This window comes from Amaranthus tricolor, chromosome 7, assembly GCF_026212465.1.
Source record: "Amaranthus tricolor cultivar Red isolate AtriRed21 chromosome 7, ASM2621246v1, whole genome shotgun sequence".
NCBI lineage: Eukaryota > Viridiplantae > Streptophyta > Magnoliopsida > Caryophyllales > Amaranthaceae > Amaranthus > Amaranthus tricolor.
Window position 1 is genome coordinate 31,485,797 of NC_080053.1, and position 21,193 is coordinate 31,506,989.

General features: G+C 32.1%; 2 protein-coding genes and 1 pseudogene across 6 annotated transcripts; all 3 read left to right on the forward strand.

The window, feature by feature from the left end:
* Nucleotides 1–231: 231 nt before the first annotated feature.
* LOC130818361 (glycerophosphodiester phosphodiesterase GDPDL3-like) lies at nt 232–9,442 on the forward strand. The gene is made up of 9 exons (XM_057684509.1): nt 232–449; nt 2,662–2,955; nt 4,266–4,378; nt 4,463–4,964; nt 5,898–5,936; nt 6,123–6,401; nt 6,873–7,018; nt 7,690–8,176; nt 8,971–9,442. Exons 1-9 carry the CDS (start codon nt 335–337, stop codon nt 9,255–9,257), a joined length of 2,262 nt encoding a protein of 753 aa, XP_057540492.1. The 5' UTR covers nt 232–334; the 3' UTR covers nt 9,258–9,442.
* A 2,659-nt stretch (nt 9,443–12,101) lies between these two features.
* On the forward strand, nt 12,102–14,694 carry LOC130818699 (exopolygalacturonase-like; annotated as a pseudogene).
* Nucleotides 14,695–15,489: 795 nt separating this feature from the next.
* On the forward strand, nt 15,490–20,773 carry LOC130818362 (uncharacterized protein At4g26450-like). 5 transcript variants are annotated; one of them, XR_009043951.1, is made up of 7 exons: nt 15,490–15,647; nt 15,825–15,925; nt 16,862–18,421; nt 18,548–18,734; nt 19,061–19,139; nt 19,579–19,674; nt 20,321–20,773. XR_009043951.1 is itself a non-coding variant. In XM_057684510.1 (7 exons), exons 2-6 carry the CDS (start codon nt 15,921–15,923, stop codon nt 19,635–19,637), a joined length of 1,866 nt encoding a protein of 621 aa, XP_057540493.1. In that variant the 5' UTR covers nt 15,490–15,647; nt 15,825–15,920; the 3' UTR covers nt 19,638–19,674; nt 20,321–20,773. The 5 variants fall into 5 exon arrangements, 3 of the variants coding, with proteins under 3 accessions (XP_057540493.1, XP_057540495.1, XP_057540496.1); XR_009043952.1 differs by having other exon boundaries at nt 19,582–19,674; XM_057684510.1 differs by having other exon boundaries at nt 19,061–19,115.
* Nucleotides 20,774–21,193: the final 420 nt, after the last annotated feature.

The window sequence follows — 21,193 nt, forward strand, 5'->3', positions numbered from 1 at the left end:
TCATTGAGATGAGGAGAGTAGAAGGCGGAACAAATTCGATCAAAATAGACAACAAATTAAAATTACGTACTTTAATATATTATGGTTAACCACAAACTAAATATTATAATTTATAAATATTTATATTTATTATTATTATTGCTAATCTGCTATTATTATCATCAAAGTTGAAAAATATATTATTATTATTATTTAGTTCTTAGCTATCTGTACACGTAATTTATATTCAAAACCATCAGTATAAAGTTTCTTTCTACCCTTTCTCTTCCTCTCTCTCCCTCTCTTTTGAGGTTCTAAAATTTTCTAGAAAGAGATAAAAAGTTGTCTTATTTCCATGAAAAATAAAATGAAATTTGGAGGTTTTATTGCAATAATAAGTGTTCTTCAATTATGTGCACTTGTTTCTTCACAACAAGCTACTTCTAACTCCACCTGGTTAACACTAAATGGTACGTACTTCTCTTTCTCATATGTCTTCTACTCATAGTCGTAGTTATCAACTCATTATTTCGCATAAGTTAAGATTCGAGAGATGAGGGTAGCGAACAAATCAAATTCGTGCACACTTTTAATTTATCTTCTAATATAAAATCAATTTTTTTATATATTAACTGTAAGCATTAACTTTTAATCAAATTATAAATCTATATATTATCAATATTTATTCATTTTTGTTTTTATTGGGCTTATACATAGTCACAATAGCATTCATAAAACTATACTTAATATCCCACATTTTACCAAGTTTAGTGTCTTAGCTTATCATTGCTCTCTTATTAGAAACATTAATTTTTTGGCAATTTTGGGAACATAATAAAGTTTGTAGGAGTAAATCATTATTTCAAACATTTTTATTCTTACCAACAATTCTTAGATTGGTGTTATTATTGTTGTTCATTGTACTTTTACTTTTTCAGAAACTTGAACCAAACATCCAAGTTTTTGAACTTTATTGCTCATTAAAAGTAAATTTCTCAAGGAAAATACTCATACGTACAAAGTGGAGGTGTTTAATGGAGCGGATCGACCTAACAGGTCAAGGGTCGGATCACATTCTAACGGGTCATTAGCGGGTCGTTAATAATGGGGCGAGTTATTAACAAGTCTTTGTGTAAAGGGTCGGGTCGGATAATTATAAGTATTAATTGTGAAAAAAAATTTACCACTTTTTTTTATATTTTAAATGATATTAATTATATACATAAGTGGATCTACCCAACGGGCTATAAGGTATAATAAAAAAACTATTTTATGAACATTTAAAAAATAGGTCAAACTGAGTCGAATTTAAATGAATTTTGATCCGGCCACCTCTGGTACAAAGAATGTAGCATCTAGGCATAAAAATTTGTCTAGATAATGACTCAAATTATTTAATTAAAAACATAGAATTTTGTAACATATAATAAAAAATAATTATATTAATATTATTTAGGGTGAATTGTTATAGTGACATGCACGCATGAATAATAATGAACACAAGCTAATTAACAGCTATCATTTTATTTAAAATTAAAATTATTTATTGAAAATTAATAATATGCCTTAGTTTGGTCAAGACATTGAAACTTCTAGAAGCTAAAAGCAAGTAAATATCTCTTACCACAATCATGGTCATTGGATCAAAAGTTCATAAAAAAAATATTCTCAATTTCTACGGAAAAACACCATATAACTTAAATAACTCAAATATTTACGGGAGACCGGGGATTAGAAAACAAAAAATTCTGTCACTTTTCTATGCCCAAAAAGAGCCAATTGGTTATTAGTTGGTTTATTTTGAATTGATGGAAGAATGTTCGTTCTATCTTTCAAAAGTCAAAGTCAAAATCTTGACAGCCCATTTGCATTTGATAGATGGTAATAAATATTATTAATGGAAATGAAAGTCTAGTATAATTTTAATTGAAAAATATCTTAGTTACCTTAATGGTCATATTTGTTCAACTTCAATTCTCTCATTTTCTTCGTAAAATTGATTTCAATGTATTACCATTGGGAGATGTGGTATTAGATGGTAATGAAAATTTGTAAAAAAAAATTTTTTGATCAAAGGTTTATTAATGGAATTATATGAAACTTTTGATGAAATTTTACACTATAAATCATTCTCATTACCTCCATTTAATACCATTTCCATTTAATACCATTAACCAAACAGGCCGTACCTCCTACCACAATCTTCAAAGTTCAAATAAACATACATGCATGAACATCATGATCATACTTCTATAATGTATATATCATCTAGGTCTTGTTTAGTTAACCCTTCGAACTCAACAAATTTCTTTGAACTTGTTTTCTAATTTGTTCATGTTGTAATGCATTTTCTCAAATGCATTGGAATTTGGAATACATAGGTCTTGTTTAGTTATGGACTTTTTGATGGTTGACTTTTTTTATGATTGTTGGTTGATCAAATAGTGCAAAAAAAAAAAAAAAACTTGTTAGGTAATGGCTTTGAACCCGGCTGTAGTCTTTGGCCTAAAATTGTATACACAACACATATTCTTCGCATACATGATGCTAAATAATTTTTTTTAAAAAAAAGAGTGGATGAGATTTGAACCGTGACCTTGATATCAGGTTGACTTCTAATACTATGTTAACCAACTCAGTCAAAAGCTTTAACTGATCATTGAAAACTCAACCAATTTGCAGGGTCACCTCCATTGATAATAGCAAGAGGTGGGTTTTCAGGGTTATTTCCAGATTCAAGTGCAAATGCCTATCAATTTGCTACGTCAGTTAGTGTACCAGATGTGGTGATATGGTGTGATGTTCAATTGACAAAAGATGGTGTTGGAATTTGCTTTCCTAATCTCAATTTACAGAATTCCTCTGTCATTGACAAAGTATTTCCCAATGCAAGCAAATCATATGTTGTTAATGGTGTTCCAACAACTGGGTATTTCCCCATTGATTTTACTTTTCAGGAACTATCCAATGTCCCTTGTAAGTTTTTCTAAAACTATCTTATTCATGGCCTTTTTTTTTACAATTATTGTGACATTATGTGTTGATCTTGTTGGAAAATAACCAACATGTGATCTCACATTGAAGAATTAGAGAGAAATTGACTAACATATATATATATATATATATATATTATATATATATATATATATATATATATATATATATATATATATATATATATATATATATATATATATATATATATACTTGGCTACTCTTATTACGAATTGGTTTTAGGATGGAACCTTATTGATTTTGTGTGCAGCGAACTATCTGTACAAGTCTAAGAACAAATTTATCAGAACTATGCTAATCAATACTCATAGTGTGAAAAAGTATTTATAGTTGTGAATTTGTATTGGTGTTAATGGTGGCGGTAATGTGGTAGAAAAAGATATGATGAATTTGTATTGGAAAATAACCAACATGTGATCTCACATTGAAGAATTAGAGAGAAATTGACTAACATATATATATATATATGTATATATATACATATATATATATATATATATATATATATATATATATATATATATATATATATATATATATATATATATATATATATATATATATATATATATATATATATATATATATATATATATATATATATACTTGGCTACTCTTATTACGAATTGGTTTTAGGATGGAACCTTATTGATTTTGTGTGCAGCGAACTATCTGTACAAGTCTAAGAACAAATTTATCAGAACTATGCTAATCAATACTCATAGTGTGAAAAAGTATTTATAGTTGTGAATTTGTATTGGTGTTAATGGTGGCGGTAATGTGGTAGAAAAAGATATGATGAATTTAGCCTTACATGTGGTAGAAAAAGAAGCATTCACGTGGATCATCACTAGAACTGATCTGTTGGTTCATATAGCTGACCCTTATCTTTTGAAATTAAGGCTTTAACATTGTTGTTGCTGTTGTATAGTGGTAATGATGAGGTAATGTCGTAACGGATAATGTTGTCATACACTTGTACCTTCAAATATCGGCGTAAACTACTAAATGTCCCTTGAATAGTGTAAAACTCAATTGTTCTTACACCTTTAAGATGTGGATAGTGTTCGTTTGGAAGATTTGAAAACCTTTATGACTTAGCCAATATGATATTGATATGACCTTATTTTCTTTCATGTTAATTTTTTTGTTCACGTTTGAGTATTGTCACTAACAAGGGTAAGACTGCGTACATTTGACGCTCCTCAACCCCCCTAGGTGGGCATATTGCATTCCATATCACCATTTTTGATTATCCATCTTTCCTGCAGTGACCCAAGGGATTATGGCTCGAAGTCCTGCTTTCGATGGCACACTCCCCATTCAAAGTGTTGAACAAGTATATACCCTTATTGAACCTGCAGGTTTCTGGCTCAATGTCGAGGTAGCCCTTTATATTTCGATTTGATCTCAACATATGTGAAAATTTTCCAAAATAAGTAACAATCATTCTTACTATTTTGTGCAGCATGATGCATTCTATAACCAGCATAATTTGAGCATAAGAAGCTTTATCCTTAATGTTTCACAAACCATAAACATTACCCACATCTCATCACCTGAAATCGACTTTTTACAAGGACTCTCAGCGCCATTTGCACCAACCAACACAAAATTGGTTTTTCGGTTTCTTGACATGAGTATTATAGAGCCTTCTACCAACCAGACTTATGGTTCCCTCTTGACAAACCTTACTATGATCAAGACTTTTGCTTCTGGTATTCTAGTCCCAAAGGGTTACGTATGGCCAGTCGATGCAACATCGTACCTATTACCTCATACTTCTCTGGTGGATGATGCTCATAATGTTGGACTTGAAGTTTTTGCTGCAGATTTTGCAAATGATAATCTATTTGCTTATAATTATAGTTACAACCCTGTTGATGAGTATCTTTCTTTTATTGACAATGGGGAGTTTTGTGTGGATGGTGTGTTGTCTGATTTCCCTATAACTTCATCTGAAGCAAGAGGTGAGATTAAATGTTTGGTTTTTTCCTAATGTAAAAGTTAGTCATTAAATCACATGCATTCTGTGAAGTTGCAAATGATGTAAGTTAGTTGGGATCAATAAAAAATAACCTCTTTGTTATTACAAGGATAAGGTTGTGTATATCCTATTGAATACAAATGAGGTCTTTCTGTTGTTAGAAATACTTTACATGTGAGGAAGATCTCATGTTGTTAAAATATTGTGTTTTGGACTTGCATATATGTATGATGAGTAATCCTTCTACAACATATGGTTATGGAAAAGAGTGGAATTCATCAAGTGTTGTATGCAAGTCAACGCTTATTACTTGTGTGTTTCTAGGCAGGAGCCCACGAATGCCCTGTGGGTGTGTCCATACAAAATGGGGCTGTGGGGTGTTTATGTGATGAATTGTCACGATCCAACATCTGTTACATTGCATTATAAAAAATTTTGAGCTTATTGTTTTGCGAAGCTGGTTACGCAACCTTTGAATTGAAGTCATTTAGTAATAAAAATTATAAGTTCTTATTCTAACATATTAGACGTTATAATTTTTTTAATATGTGTTAGTTCTAAAAGGTCTGTTATAAGCTTTGATTTGAATATATATTCTATAAAAACTTAAATTACTGTGATAAAATTAATACTTTTCAAGTTAACAATTCACATTGCAATGCCTGCGAAAAAAGTCGTAACATGGCAAGGTGTCGTGTCCGTGCAATCTCTATGACATCTATGATTTAACGACATTAGGATAGTAAATTGTTGTTTCTTTAAGAGTGGATTAAGTACTTATTTTTTCTACTTTCAATATTATTTTGAAAACATTCTTGTAATCATAACAACTAGGGAGCTTCATTTAGAGATTTAGACTTAATATATCATGCAAAAGCTTCTTAACCATAAGCTAATCATGTTTTGTTTTATGCAGAATGCTTTGCCCATGTTGGCTCGAACGCCTCAGCACAAGGTTTGCACTCTGCAGCAATCTTTTCTTCTCATTCGATTTCAGTTCTTTTGTCCAAGTCGTCAAATATGAACCATTGACATGATGGACTAATGCGTTCGTTGGTTCAAACTAAAGGAATTTTATCATTGTTCATTAAATTTTTTGTATACAATTAAATCTTGAACATATTTCTCTGTCGGATTTCAGCTAAACCCCTGGTTATATCACACGATGGAGCAAGCGGAGACTTCCCTGGTTGTACCGATTTAGCATATGAACAAGCTATCCGAGATGGCACAGATGTGATTGATTGCCCTGTTCAAATTTCGAAGGATGGGATACCTTTCTGTTCGAGCTCTGTCAATCTACTAAACAACACAGAAGCCACACAATTCAGGAACCTGATCTCGGTTGTTCCTGAAATTCAGCCAGCTCCCGGACTATTCACATTCAGTCTGAATTGGGCCGATATTCAAGGCTTGACTCGTAAGTAGTGTATTTGTTTCAGTTATCTACTGTATAAATCATTCTTGACTCGAAAGATCTACATTGCTGAAAATGTCCAACAGATGGCTTATGTGGGCTGTTAGATTGTTGCAACCATGAGATGTTTACAATTGGTGTTTTGTAGTGTCGCGCCCTATGTTAATTGGACTTGGGTACTTACGTCGGATACTGGTACGTGTCTAAGTGTCGGATATGTCTAAAATGAAGTGTCTAAGTGTCATACCAATGTCCGAGCATTAAGGATCAGACATGGGTACGTGAAGTAAAATAAAGAGTCCGAGTAACATAAGGTTGTGCCATATGTATAGCGAATATTTCTCTTGATTAGGTGCCTTATTGCTAGCCTAACTAGGACTAGTATCCTGCAGCCTAGAATAGCTGATATTTGATAGCATGATGAATTGTTACGCGTTTTGTAGAGTGCACTTATCTACTTGTTCTTCCTTGCAGCTGTGATTGAAAGCCCATACGGGACTAGTTGGGGTCTGTATAGAAACCCGAAATTCAGGACTGCTGGAAAAATTGTGTCTTTGGCCGATTTCTTAGACCTAGCGAAAAAATCTACTTCACTTTCCGGTGTTTTGATCAAAATAGAGGTGAGATTACGGCTTTGGCGTTTGTTTTTGTTTTCATTTGACTTAGGAAATAGTGTCTAAACACAACATAATGAAGCATAATGCAAGAAAGCACAAAACACAATTTTATGTAGGGAATTTAGATCAGGCATGTCTAGACCATGACCCAAATCATTCAAATAAATACTCAACTATTAGCACTGAATTGTGTAACATATAACACAGAAGAATGACAACCGAATTGGTTCAACACACATGCATAGAGGAGCATTCAGCCCATCTTATACTAGTATCCATGATTCGGCTCGTAAATGTCCTGCTAGTTAATTAAGTCGGCGAAGTCATGTTGATATGGTATGCAAAACCAAGATTCAAATCTCTTCACACCCATGCCTATGTATCTCTTATTTCGGCTTTGGCATTGTTGTTATTGGCGCATATTTATAGATGACTAAAAACTAAAGTGTATGATAAATTTAAGCTTGTACACAAGACGAGAATTGACTGCACACAAACCTGATGAGGTTCCATCCGAAAACCAATTGGTCATAGGAGTAGCCCATCAAAGTTATAATGTTAGTCAACCTCAATCACTCATTTTTCGATGTGGGATCACATATGGGTTATTTTTCCAGCAGTGTGGCCTAGTTCAACTGAGCCTAACCATGTGTTTCTTGATATTTAACATTCAGAATGTGCAATACCTAGCAACAAACCAGGGACTGAGTATAACTGATAAAGTTTTAGCTGCTTTGGACAAAGCTGGTTATAACAGTCCTACATCAAAGAAAGTTATGATCCAATCCACAAGCAGTGCAGTCCTTAAGGCAATGAAAGGGAAAAACAACTACGAATTTGTCTACGAAGTCGATCAAATAATCGATGGAGTCCTCAACGATACAATCTCCTACGTAAAAAGTTTCGCAAATTCTGTCGTTGTCGACAGGAAATCTGTCCTTCCATTCAACCAAATGGGGTTCCTAGAAAATATGCCTGATGCTGTCTCACAGTTCCAGTCATTTGAGCTACCTGTTTATGTTCAGATTCTTCGAAACGAATTTACGAGCATCCCATTTGACGCCTTCTCGGATCCTATTGTTGAGATTAATACGTTCGTTAATGCAGCTAATGTTGATGGTGTTGTTACAGATTTCCCTAAAACAGCTGTTGCATATAGGAGTAAGATCTTTATTTTGCTTTGAATTTTGATCAAATTCACTAGTACATGCCCTTTACTTCAATGGGGCTAAAACTTCTTTTGTTTTGGATCACGACGGATTGTATTAAAATGACTCATTAAATCATGTGCAGTTCTTATTTTGAAGAAATTGCAGATGATGTTTGGTACTAAGGGGAAATTGGAAACAACCTCTTTGTTATTACTAACAAGGGTAAGGTTGCGCATATACCACCCCCAACCCGGCCCTATCTAGATCGGAGCTACTAAATGGCATTGCGGTAATGAAATGTTATTGTTCGAGTACAGAATGAGTTTATTGGTATACAATGTATCTGTTTGACGAGGAACTGTTCGTGTTCCAAAACTTTGTCTTAAGCTTTAGGGTTGAAGGAGATATCATTGTTAGAGTATGTAATATATTTTTGGGACCTCAACTGTTAACTTAAGCTTTTGTTTGAGTTTGCTTTCTTAAAATGGTATCAGAGTCAATAATTTTCGATCCTGTCCGCTGGGGCCTATTGGTTATGGTTCAGTTGATCGAAAATTGTCGGCTCTGATACGATATTAAATAATAAACTCAACCAAAGCTTAAGCTGATAGTTGAGGGTCAAGATATATTATATACACTTATCTAAATGTTAAGTTTTTAGAAAACTTTTCGTACCCATTATTTCAAATACTTTATAGTAGCATTCCACGTTTCCATATCTTAATCAGTATCCTATTTCGTTTCATGTAATATGGACCTAAATTTTGTACGCATATACTAATACAAGTTTTCTCTGTTTTACAGAGAATTTGTGTCTAAAGATGGAGGATACGCCACCTTACATGAGCCCAGCTCAGCCCGGTGCACTATTGACTGTCATTGGGCCTGGAGCAGCACCTCCGACTGCTGCTCCTGGTCCGATCCTCACTAAAGAAAATGTGACGGAACCACCTATTCCTGCAGTGGTGCGACAAAGCGCCGCCCCGCGAACAGCAGAAGCCCCAACAGCTCCAAATGGTCAACATAAAATTACTGTTTCTGCCTTGGTGTATATCTTGTCTTGGATTGTGGCAGTTGCTCTTCTGCTGTGATAGTTTTTTTTGAAAGACAATTTTTGGTACATACTTGTTCTTTTCGGAGCACATGTATAAAACAGATATCGGATTGATAATGATGACTACTTTTATGGAGTCGTTATTTTCTATATAAGTTTATAGTTTTTATTAGTACATTAATTATTTGGATATAAATTATACTACTTTCTATTCATCTAAAATGGAACATTTTTTTTTGGATACTATTTATCTATCATTCTTAAATTGCATTTTATTATTAATCTATAAGTTTTGATCCCTGATACATAGATTTAGTTTACAATGTTGAAATCAAATGGATATAATTTGTAAATAATAATTTGAAATCATAATAATGTATCAGGTAGTGTATATTGTTGACTTAATTATTTATCACTTTTGATCCCTTATTACACTTATATAAAGCCAAGTTTTGATTTTACAACAACATTAAGCCTTATTAATTACTTAGAGTTTTTTAATCATATAAGATGGATTTAATTACTAAGTTATCTCTCTTTTTAGTGCTAATTTTTTGCCTAATTACCAAAGGGCAATGTCAATCAAAGGTCTTTCGATTGGAAGATTATGGTGCTGCACTGCTGCTAAAGGTGAAGTGGTTCACAATAGTAAGGTAAATAACATTTTTCATACTAAAATCTAATTGATATTTACTTATTTCAGTTTTTTTAATTAATTTACATAATAATTATAATGAATTTTGCTAATTTATTTGGATTAAATTATTTCTATCTACTTTTGTAATAGACTGTCTCTTAAGATAAAGACTTTGTAGTCTCATACAATAATTTGTGGATTATCTCGAGTTTTTTTTTTTTGTTTTTAATAATGAATAGTGTGAAATGTAACATGCAAATTTTTTTTTTCCATTTTGTTGCTTTAATGAGATTTATGAATTATTTGTAAGGTTTTTGGTTAAAAACATTTGAAGAAAATGGTTTTTTTATTTGAATAGTATTTTATTTAAGTTGGAAAAGCTTAGCATGATTAAAATGTTTGTTGAGCATAAAGTATGGTTTGCTTTTCTAACAGTCTAATCATGGTTTGGTTTGGTTTTGTGAGGTTGATCTAATTCTAGCTAAACTTTTATGATCAAAATAAGGAATAGAGATTTTCTTTTTGTTGCAAAATAAGGAATAGGGATTTGTAATATTTGAGTTTAAATTCATAAAAGTATCTTTAATAAGTATGGTTGATAATAATAATAATAATAATAATAATAATAATAATAATAATAATAATAATAATAATAATGGAAGATCTTCAATAATTATAGGGACTCAATCAAATATATATGAATCAGTCCAATAAAAATAGTTTTACCATTAAATCGTCTCATTTAAAAATATGCATAATCATTTGTTGTTGATTTCTTTTCTCAGTGGGAATTTCTACTTTTCAGTTATTATTTTTCAATATGTATTTCTGAATTTTTAAGTTGATTATTTTAATGCAAAAAATGTGATAGGCACTCTTAAAAGCATGGGATGATGCATGCAAATGGAAGGGTTCATCCAAATTGTCCATATCTTCAGGGAGTTATCTTGTACAGCCAGTACTATTTAAGGGCCCATGTAATGGCCCAATTATGTTTGAAAATTCAGGCCTTTTAAAAGCTCCATTGGGCTTAAAAGGGGATAATTGGGTCCGGTTTCAATATGTGGATCGGCTGACAATAAGTGAAAATTTGAAATGTATAAGACAATTTATCAAAAAAATGAACAAAATACTATAAATTTCAACTTTATTCTAAAAGTAAGCGTGAAATTCCCAAACCTGAGATTTGGGGTTGTTCGCAGTTAATAACTGCGAACAGGTCAAAAAAGACAAAATAATTGTTCGCAGTTACTAACTGCAAACAGCTATTTGACCTGTTTTTGTGGAGCATGTTGTTTGTAGTTACTAACTACGAACAGATCAAAACAGGTCAAATAGTTGTTCGCAGTTAGTAACTGCGAATAACTATTTTGTCTTTTTTGACTAACTGCGAACAGCCCGAATTTCACGCTTACTTTTGTAATAAAGTTGAAATTTATAGTATTTTGTTCATTTTTTTGATAAATTATCTTATACATTTCAAATTTTCACAATAAGTGGTGGTGGAACTTTTGATGGGCAAGGTCAAACAAAGGAAGGCCTAACTGACCGTTCAAGTGTAAGTTTTGAATATAATTATGTCACAAATTTTTACGTGGGACGGTCTCATCGTCAAACACATCTAATAAATTACGTGAGTTAAATAGTCTACCTCATACATATTATAAGAATATAAAATTTTTGGGTGTCTGGTCCAGAGACGATCTCACAAGAGTAGCTCTTTGTTTCATGAATATACATTCATATAGCTGCATCACTCAAGAGAATTAAATCTTGTCTCATATGAAAATTAAATATCACTTTTTAGGAACATTATTTTTATTTGATTCTCACTTAGCCCTCCCTCTTCCCTCAGCCTACCAAGTGATAAAAAACTACATAATTTATGAGAACCGACTCTTATTTTAGTTGGAACAAGTATTACTTTTCTGAGGTAAGATCATAGGTTCGATTTTCACCTAATATCTCCTCCCTTAGACTACTCTGTAACTAAAAAAACAACTGAACTTAAATAAATCATGAATAGTAATATAAGGTGGCCCCACCAGTACTTATTTATATAAAGTTGTTAATGAAGTGTACTATAACAGTCAATCGAAACAACTCTTTATTATTACAAAGATAATAAAGTTGTATACATCTAATCCTCGAAACTCAAACTCTATAAAACCCAGTCGAGTAATTGACATTAGTTTAATATCATGCTTTTGTGTTTGTACTAATTTTTCTTTGAAAAATAAAATCATGACAATATTCTTGACATTGTTTCATCTGTTGAGATTAGGCCTTGTGACAAATTTAAAGGTACAAAACGTGCTCTTAATCAACAGCCAAACAACTCATTTCCACTTATTCGCAGTAAACAAAACTCAAATAAAAAAGATCACAATTTCATCACAGCAAAATCACTTCAGTTCAGGCGATGATTGCGTTGCGTTTCTTTGGGGTTCTATGAACATAACAATGACTAGTGTACATTCTGGACCCGGTCATGGTTTTAGCATTGGAAGTTTAGGAGGCATTAGGAGTATTGATAATCATATTGAACAAATATATGTTAGAAATTGTAGTCTTAAAGACACTACTAATGGTTTGAGGATCAAGACATGGGCTACTAATGTTCATGGGATTGTGGAAAAGATTAGATATCAAGATGTATTAATGGAGAATGCTGATAATCTTATCATATTTGATCAAAATTATTGCCCATCAAAGAATTGTACAAAGGTATGTTTATTTTATTGTCCTTACTTTACTTTAAATTTTATTATCCTAATATTAAGTTATACTCGCTCTATTTCTACTGTAAAGTTGCTATATATAGTATATTATGTTGGAATATTTATTTTTTTAAAATTTAACAATATATTTAAATTTTTTTTTCTTATAATCACTATATAGACAATATATATAGTACATTATGTTGGAATGATTTTCCTTTGTTTTATAATATTATTTTCTTCAAATTATTTATTTTGATCTCATTTTCTCACAACTTGATACATAAAATAAATTAACCACCCTAACCTCTCTGTAATAAACTCAAGAGAGAGTTTGACAAAGCTACATATTTAGGGGTTGTGAGCTATCAATAACTAATAATATGCGTTATATATAGAGAAGTGAAATCGATTAAGCAACTCTTTTGGCTTTGACTCAATGTATAAAGAATTTTTTATTATTAAATTTTTTCGTAATAAAAAATTTAAAAATTAATTATATCATATAGTCTTTTTGTTAAAATTAGTAGTTCTTATTAGATAAGGGTTTAAAATGGTTTTAAAGTTTTAATTGTGGAAGTTTATCTTAATTATTTTTAAGAAAATATGTTTTAATAAGAAACTTAAAATTTATCTCAATATTTGAAAATATAGGTCAAGTCGAATTCAACCTTGGACGAATCAGATTCGATTAGATTTTTGTGGCTTAAGAAAAATTGATTAGGTCTGTCAAACATATCAGGATGGGTCGTGTTTGGGTTGAAAATCACAACCTTGACCCAACCTGCAACAGATTAGGTTGACCTGATTTCGATCCACTTAACCCGTTTATAATTTTTTTGTTTTCGTTTTAAGGTTTTTAACGTTGATTAAATCTAATTTTTTTGGCTTTAATTTTAACTTTATGTTTTTTTGATGTATATTTTGTATTTACTATGAAAAATAAAAAAATGTTAAATAAACTAAGTTTAGCTTATACTTATTGATTTAACTCGAAATTAGCACATTTAATTAAATGGGTTATACAGGTTTTTCAAGTTTAAAATTTTGACCTGAACCTAACCTATTTAATAAGCAGATCAGATCGGATCGACCCATTTAATTAATTGTGTCAAAAGTATCAACCCAAACCCACTTATTTCGAGTTAAATTCGAGTAGAATTAATAGGTCGGATCAACTTTTGTCAGCCCTAATATTGACATGTTTAACTTATATTCATATACTGATTACTTGAACCACATTTTTCTCCCAAATCTTTTATATGGAAATCAATTGTAACGAACTTCACGAAAAGAAGATAATAATACATTCATTCATTGAAAAACTAAAAGTTGTTACATTAGTGTATTATTAATGCTCTTGCATTATTATTATTTTTCGTTTATATAATATTGTGTGAAATAATGGTAAGGAGAATTTTTAAGATAATAAAGAAAAAGAGAGGAGAAAGAGTTAATTAAGAAGATGTTTTAATTAACTTTAGAAATACGTAGGAGAAGAGAAAATATAGGATTAGTTTTTCTCTTCAGCATTTATTTTTTTTAGGGAGTATGTAACATATAACTCCTTAAATTTTGCAGTTTTAATTGAATCAATTAATTTGTAATTCACATTATTCGAAAGTTAATATAAATTAAGAGAAGTTTATTTCTTAAGTTATATTTTGTTACTTCATATTGGTTATTTTGTCTCATTCCTATAATTTACATTTTGTGAGAGATGTTATATTAATATTATTTTATAACTATTAGAAGGCCAAATTTCATTACAGCTCTAACAAATATAATACATACTACTACTTTTATATATATCTTAATTTTACTAACAAATAGACTTTCTTTGTTTAATGTTTGTTGGTAACCTTCAACAAAAGGGCATTTGAAAGGTTCAAATAAGAGATGTATGTGAAGTTCAAAAACACCCATGGAACACCAAAGACAAATGTTGCAGTGGGAGTAATCCATGTGATAAAATTGTGTTGAAGAACATTAACATTACTAATAATAATAATGGCAAAGGATATGAAAAAGGAGAAACTATTTCACATTGTTCTTATGCTAAAGTATTAGTTTATGGTGTACAACTTCCTAAGCCTTGTATTTCAAGTGTTAATTAAATTAGTCAATAGGTTTATTAATTAAAGTAGATTTTCTCATTTTTACTCCACTTTATTTTTGGAATGTTTGAGTTTTATTTTTAAACTCTCTTATGTTAAATGTTTATGTAATATTTTATTTTTTTCAGATTCGCTATATTTTTAATAAAACTTTAAAAAAAGTAAAAAGCTATAAATATTAGTTGTAATATATCTATGAAGTGGAGGAGTACTTAAGGCTTTCTTTCTTTGCTTTATTAATACCTTGGAGATTTTTGTGATTAAATTAAATAAATATAGTGTATTTCATTTACATCCTCCAAGAATATATTCCCTAGAATTATCGATTACTAAAATATTCGATTTTTTTTAAATATCATAATTCTCTTTACTATTATCCTAGAGAGATAGAGAAGTATAATACTATAATTAATTGATTAATGAAATATAAAAGCAAAAGTGACAATTTTATATGAAAACAACTAAACTAACCTATTTAAATTCAAATAAATGAAAATTTAGATCAAATAAACTCTTGATAATCATCATACCAATGTTGACTTTTCATTTATAAGAAAAAAGATTTAGGACATAAGGTAATTTGTTGTAACTGATATTAATTTATTATTTTTAGTTTATGTATGTCTCATTATCTACTGCTTATGTTTTTTGGATGAAATTGATAAGGAAAATTAAATTAGTGTAAATAAAATAAAAAGAAAACAAGTGCATGATAAAAATGAGAGTATAATCAATAAATATAATAAAGGTGCAAATTAAACTAAGCATATTAAAAATAAAGAAGAATATTTATTACTTATTATCATCCACCAACCTCTCTTACTATTAGGAAAATCTTGTTCCTCTTTTCTCTTAAGACCCCAATCCCCATCATAAAACGCAAGTAAAAACGTGGAGAAATTGGCACAAAAATTGTCAAGTGAAGCCAGAATCCATCAAAACACAAACTAAAGGTCCAAAAAAATAAATAAAACTCTTATTGAACATGATTACACATCTTTATTCTCCTCCAATTGCTGCTTATTTTTTAGTGATTAGATTTTCTTTGTTGATGATTGGATTTGAATTGAATTAATTTTAATTTGTGTTCATTTTTTTTATGTTTAATAAATAAAGTTGTGATTTTTCAGTGCTAATTGGGTTGATTTCATTAACACTGCACCTTTAATGGTACCTGTGAAGACTTTTCTAGTTTAAATCTTTTGATTAGTCACCTAACATTAAAGATGAGGTACTTTTTTATTCTTTGCATCTAATTTTTTCTGGGTTATCTTGATTTTGATTGTTTTTAAGCTTTTTTTTTTTAATATTTTTTTGTAATTGTTGATGTTATAATTCCAAATCACTATCTGGGTATTTGAGATGATTCCATTTTTCTCTGTATTTTGAATTTTCCTTATTTGTAGTATATGAAATAGTTGATTTTATTGTTGAATATTGCTCTATTATTGAATAATATTTGTAATTTTTGTATAGATATTTCTCTATGATGAGGGGTTTAAAAGATTTCCTGATTTTTCTGTAGAAATTGAAAACCTTGATTGTTTTAGATGTGAAAGATTGAACTTTGAAAAATCTGACATCATAAACCCTATTTTAAGATATTGCTGTTTTTTGAATATTTTAATTTGGGGTAAGGCCGGAGAATTTGCTATTAGAGGGTGAGAATCGAACCCCTGTGACAAATGAAATAAAAGTTTTAAATCACCAGGTCAATCCATGATTCTCGCACTTTTAGTATTAATATTTTTCAATGATGAGGGTTATGAAAGATCATCATCATCAACCCAAATTCCGCTTGTTAATAGGGTCTGGATGAAGAAAGGTAACGAACAATTCATACCCGTACCTCTTGAGAGGGAGTGCCAAAAGAAAGCGGTCAATTTTACCCCAAAGGAGAGAACCCTGCATAGAGAGGAATGTGATTAAAACTGTTGCCTCAAGAGAAAACCTTGATTGTTGAAGATGGAAAGATTGAACCTTTGAAGAATTAGAGATGATAAAACCTTTTTTTAGTATAGTTGAATATTAAATTAGTTTTTAGTTGTTATAATGCCCAATTTTTTATATTATTATAGTTGGATTTGGATTTATGCTGGTAAAGGTTGAAATGATAGTGTTCATTGTTTTTACTTGATGTTGATATATATGAGTATATGGGATGCAGGTATAATATGAGTGGAATAGGTTTCAATAACGCCGAACCACGAAACTTCAACCGCGGTTTTGGACGTGGGATTCCTAAACCTTTCCCACCATTGCAACGTCGTCAATCTCCACAGACACCTCGTAAAGGTGATCTCTTTTTGGAGGCAGGTCGATTAGCAGTCGATTATTTGGTTTCGCGGGGACTATTGTCATCAAATGTGCTTCCTGGTAAAAATCAGGATGGTAGTTTGAGAAACAATAGTGGGGAATCACATGATCTTCGTAGTTCACAAGATAGGGATGGTAGTGTAAGGTCTCCAATTGATCAAGATTCGAGTATGGCGAGGAATTACTCGAGGGAGAGGAGAAGATTGGAACACACTAGGAGTTTTAGCTCTGACCGGAGTTATGAGAATGAAAGGGAAGGGTCTTTAGCTGAAGAAACAACCCGTTCAACGACCCCTGTTGCCGTTGAAAATGATGTTTTCCACAAGGATACACCCAAAAGTACGGATACTAGTGTTGAGAGTTCGCACCCATCCGAGCTTGTAGCAAAAAATGATAGACACAATGAGTTGCCGGATGAGATTGGAAAGGATTGCTCGCTTAGCGATCCAGACTCGAAGAAGACCACTTTGGTTGAAAACGACAATGATAAAGAGGTCGTGAGTGCTTCTGACGTTGGAAACGCCATGTTTGAGGAGACAAAAGACGGGACTGATAATCGTAATGAAGAACAAGATAATACGGAGGATAATTTAGCTATTCAAAAAGTGGTAGAAAAGAGCGATAATTCTCCTTCAATGGGAAGCTCCCCGAATAGCGATCTGGTTTTGACCAACCAAGAGAACAATGTTAGTGAGCCGGGACTTGATTTCCAAGACTCTTGTAAACATGATCCCATAAATGTTTCTGTAGAGACTCCTAGTAGTACCAATTGCATTGGTTCAATTGTTTCGGATCTTTCTTTTAGAGAGATTGGCGAACTGAACCCCGCATACCCTGTTGATCAGCAAAAATCTTTGGAGGTTTTATCGTTTTCTTGTGAGCAAAATTCTAGTGGATTGACCGAGCTTGGGATGTGCAGTTCCATCTGTCAAGATAGAGGTGAAAAACGGCCTATTGAGGAAGATAACGTCTTGAAGGGAGCCAAAAAAGCTAAGCATCAACAATGGCTTACTGTTGCTCACAGCGATGAATACTCGCTGCTTTCTGATCTGAGTGACAAGCATTCTAGTCAATCGAGCTTTACTAATGTCTCATTGCCTCTAAAAGTTGATGTTGAATCTAACATAAACGGAGAGAGGCAGATGCTCTCGAACTCGTTTAAAATCTGCGATCTCAATCTCATGGAAGGGTCTAATTTGCACGAGAGTCACAATGTTACTACTTTGTTGTATCCCTCAACATCGGGTCCTTGTCGAGATATGCCAGTTGATATTCATCTGTCCATTACGAATAGTCGCAATTTAACTCATGAGTACAATGAGTCTGGATCGGTTAGAAAAGATATCGATATAATCGATCTAGAAAGCACATCTTTGGAGGAATGCAAAAGGTCGAATGACTCGATGAAAAAGTATGCTGTCCTCTAGCTTATTTTCCCTTTCCTGCCAACTCTTTTGTGCACGTCTTAAGTACGGAATGTTTTATGCTGATGGGAACGATTTTGACTTATGTTTTGTTATATGTTTCATGTGAGCAGTTCAGAGGCAGGCATCACGAGCATGGAGAGCTTTCAGAATCCGCAAAATTCTACCGAGAACCCTGATGGGCAGGATGGGTATGGGTTCATGATCTCCGAGTTGCTTGGTAATGATGTCCCAAATTGTTCTTCGGTTCAGCCTGATATGAATCCTTTGCACAATGACATTGGCCTAAATCACGGCGAGGTATAAACCCTGATAATTAACCCACATTGCATGACCCTCGTGTTAATTGACTGCATTCCTTGACCGATTCCTTTTTTATATTTATATATAATATTATTATATAGATAGGTGGTCGACCTGAGTAGAATAAAAAACTATTATATGAACTTAAAAAAATGGATAATTATAGGCTTTGACCCGCCCTGACCCGGCTCGTTGAACACCTCTAGTTATAATAGTGTGTGCTCTTTTCATTATGATGTCTTTTCTCTGGAAGGTTTTGAGTGGTGACAAAGGCTTTGAGAATTTGTTGATTTTGGCTAATTATTTTGTGCTGATTATTGCAGGAAATGTTCAGTGAAGATGATCCAATCTACATGTCCTTGGGAGAAATTCCTCTAAGTATGCCAGATATTTAAATTGCCGGTATTTTGGTTTTCTTATATGTTGAAGTGTTTTGCTTAATCCACCCAAGTCCTAAGCTGTTGAATGGATGATTAGTTAATCTATAGGGACCCTTTGTTTTAGGTTTGAAGTTTTTCACTAAAAAGCCAATGGCTAGATCTTCCCTTTTGGTTGTTGGAATGTGGTTTTGTCTTTATGTTCATTGCTTGTTTATGTGAAGTTGCAGATGATGTTTTCTACCGAAGTCAATCGGAAATAACCTCTGTTATTTCTAACAAGGGTAAGGTTGCGTATATCCCACCTCCTAAACCCCGTCTAGGTGCTGCTTAACGGCATTGGGTTAGAAGAATGATGTTGTTTTCGTCGATAAGATTTGTTGTTGTCGATAGTGTCTTGTGACTTATGTAATTTGTATCTGTTTATGGACGACAGCATCTCATGCTTGAACCTCAATTTACAGCAGGTCTTTTACGTGCTTGGGAGCAGCCTACGCAAGAGAGAAATCCGTTTGAACTGTAGCTCAATAATCATGGGCTCTAGATATGGCTGTAATAAGGTATTTTAGTCTTCACTTCTCAATCTCGATCCTCATAGGTTTGAAACTCCGAAAATCGTTTAAATCCCGAACATACCTTCATGTGGAGCTTCCTTAATGAATTCACCATTAGTCAGTGATGGTTTTTTTGGCATATGAGTTTCGAGATAAAAGTAAATCGGATGATCATTTTGTTGTTTATATGATTAGATGAGATTTTAGGTGGGTATTCTTGATCTTTAAGAATTAGTTGCATAAGCGTTAAACTTACCATTAACTGTCACAATGGTGTCTATAAATACATGTTTGGCATACATTTTAAGCATATTCTAGTCTGTCCCCCTCATTTTGCACCATGGGGGATGACACGGAGTTTAAACATATACTCCTTTGTCCCCCTCATATACTACTCTTCCGAAAAAGGCGGTTTCTTTTCCTTCCGGCAAAAGTCTCATTCTTGCTAGCCGTGTCATTTTCTTGTAAGATTGTTTTTTGGTTACTAGTGTTCTTGATATTAATCTACAAGCAAGTCTTAATGCCATTTTTTGTATATCGTAAGCTATATCGTATGAACTTTACTGTATTTCTCAGTGCTTAATCCTGTCATGTTAAATGTCACGTTACGTTGAAGTGATGAATTGCCTGTTGTCTTTTTTCACTCTCAAAGACTAGTGGCGCGCTGCAGTCGTGTGTTACAAGACCGAAGCCCATGAAGATGATGAGATTTCCGGCTCACAAACCGCAGTTAACCTTGTAATGCTGCTGCTCGTGTAAGAAACCAAGAAGGCATTGTACTCGACGATATAGCTTTGAGGTAGCATGGAAAACATACATAAAAGGCTCATGTTTGCGGACAATGACCTATGTTTTATGTTTTCCTTCAACCTCTATATATGTCGTGCCATTGCGACTTCTGAGAAAGGTTTAGCTATCGGTTGTATGTACCAACAGAAATTTTAGTTTCATTTACTTGTAGTCGACTAGTTGATAAGCTTTTTTCTCGAATGAAATGTATTGATTGTATGCTAAGATCATGCTGCATGTATAAGTGCAATGCCATTAATGTAAATGCCTATAACATGCAGAGCCGTCTTGAAAAATTTAAAGGTCTTGTGCAAAACTTTTATTGTGCGTCTTATTTATAGTAAATATATTTATTTTATGAGTAATTTGCAAAGAAACACCTTATTGTCAATTTTCATAATTTACCATTTTGACGTTTCTACCCTTATTAAGTGTTGGTTGTTATCTTTATAATTTGCTCTAAACTATTTTTATGCTCTCAAATGTTTAATTCACAATTTTGACATTTAATTCACCGTTTAAGAGTGTTGATGAATTAAACAGATAAATTAAACATCAAAATGGTGCATTTATGATTTAAGAGCATAAAAATGGTTTAGGACAAATTATAAAGACAAAAACTAACACTTAATAAGGATGGAAACATCAAAATGGTAAATTAAGTGAAAATTAACAAAAATTTTATGAAAAATGCTACGGCAGTTAAATGAGGCATAAACTGGATGCTACCATGTGG

Coding starts and splice junctions, on each gene's coding strand:
- LOC130818361 (XM_057684509.1), top strand. CDS start 335: ATGAAAAATAAAATGAAATTTGGAGGTTTTATTGCAATAATAAGTGTT. Junction 450..2,661: donor CACCTGGTTAACACTAAATG/GTACGTACTTCT, acceptor ACCAATTTGCAG/GGTCACCTCCATTGATAATA. Junction 4,379..4,462: donor GTTTCTGGCTCAATGTCGAG/GTAGCCCTTTAT, acceptor TATTTTGTGCAG/CATGATGCATTCTATAACCA.
- LOC130818362 (XM_057684510.1), top strand. Junction 18,735..19,060: donor TTGGCCTAAATCACGGCGAG/GTATAAACCCTG, acceptor TGATTATTGCAG/GAAATGTTCAGTGAAGATGA. Junction 19,116..19,578: donor CTTGGGAGAAATTCCTCTAA/GTATGCCAGATA, acceptor CTCAATTTACAG/CAGGTCTTTTACGTGCTTGG.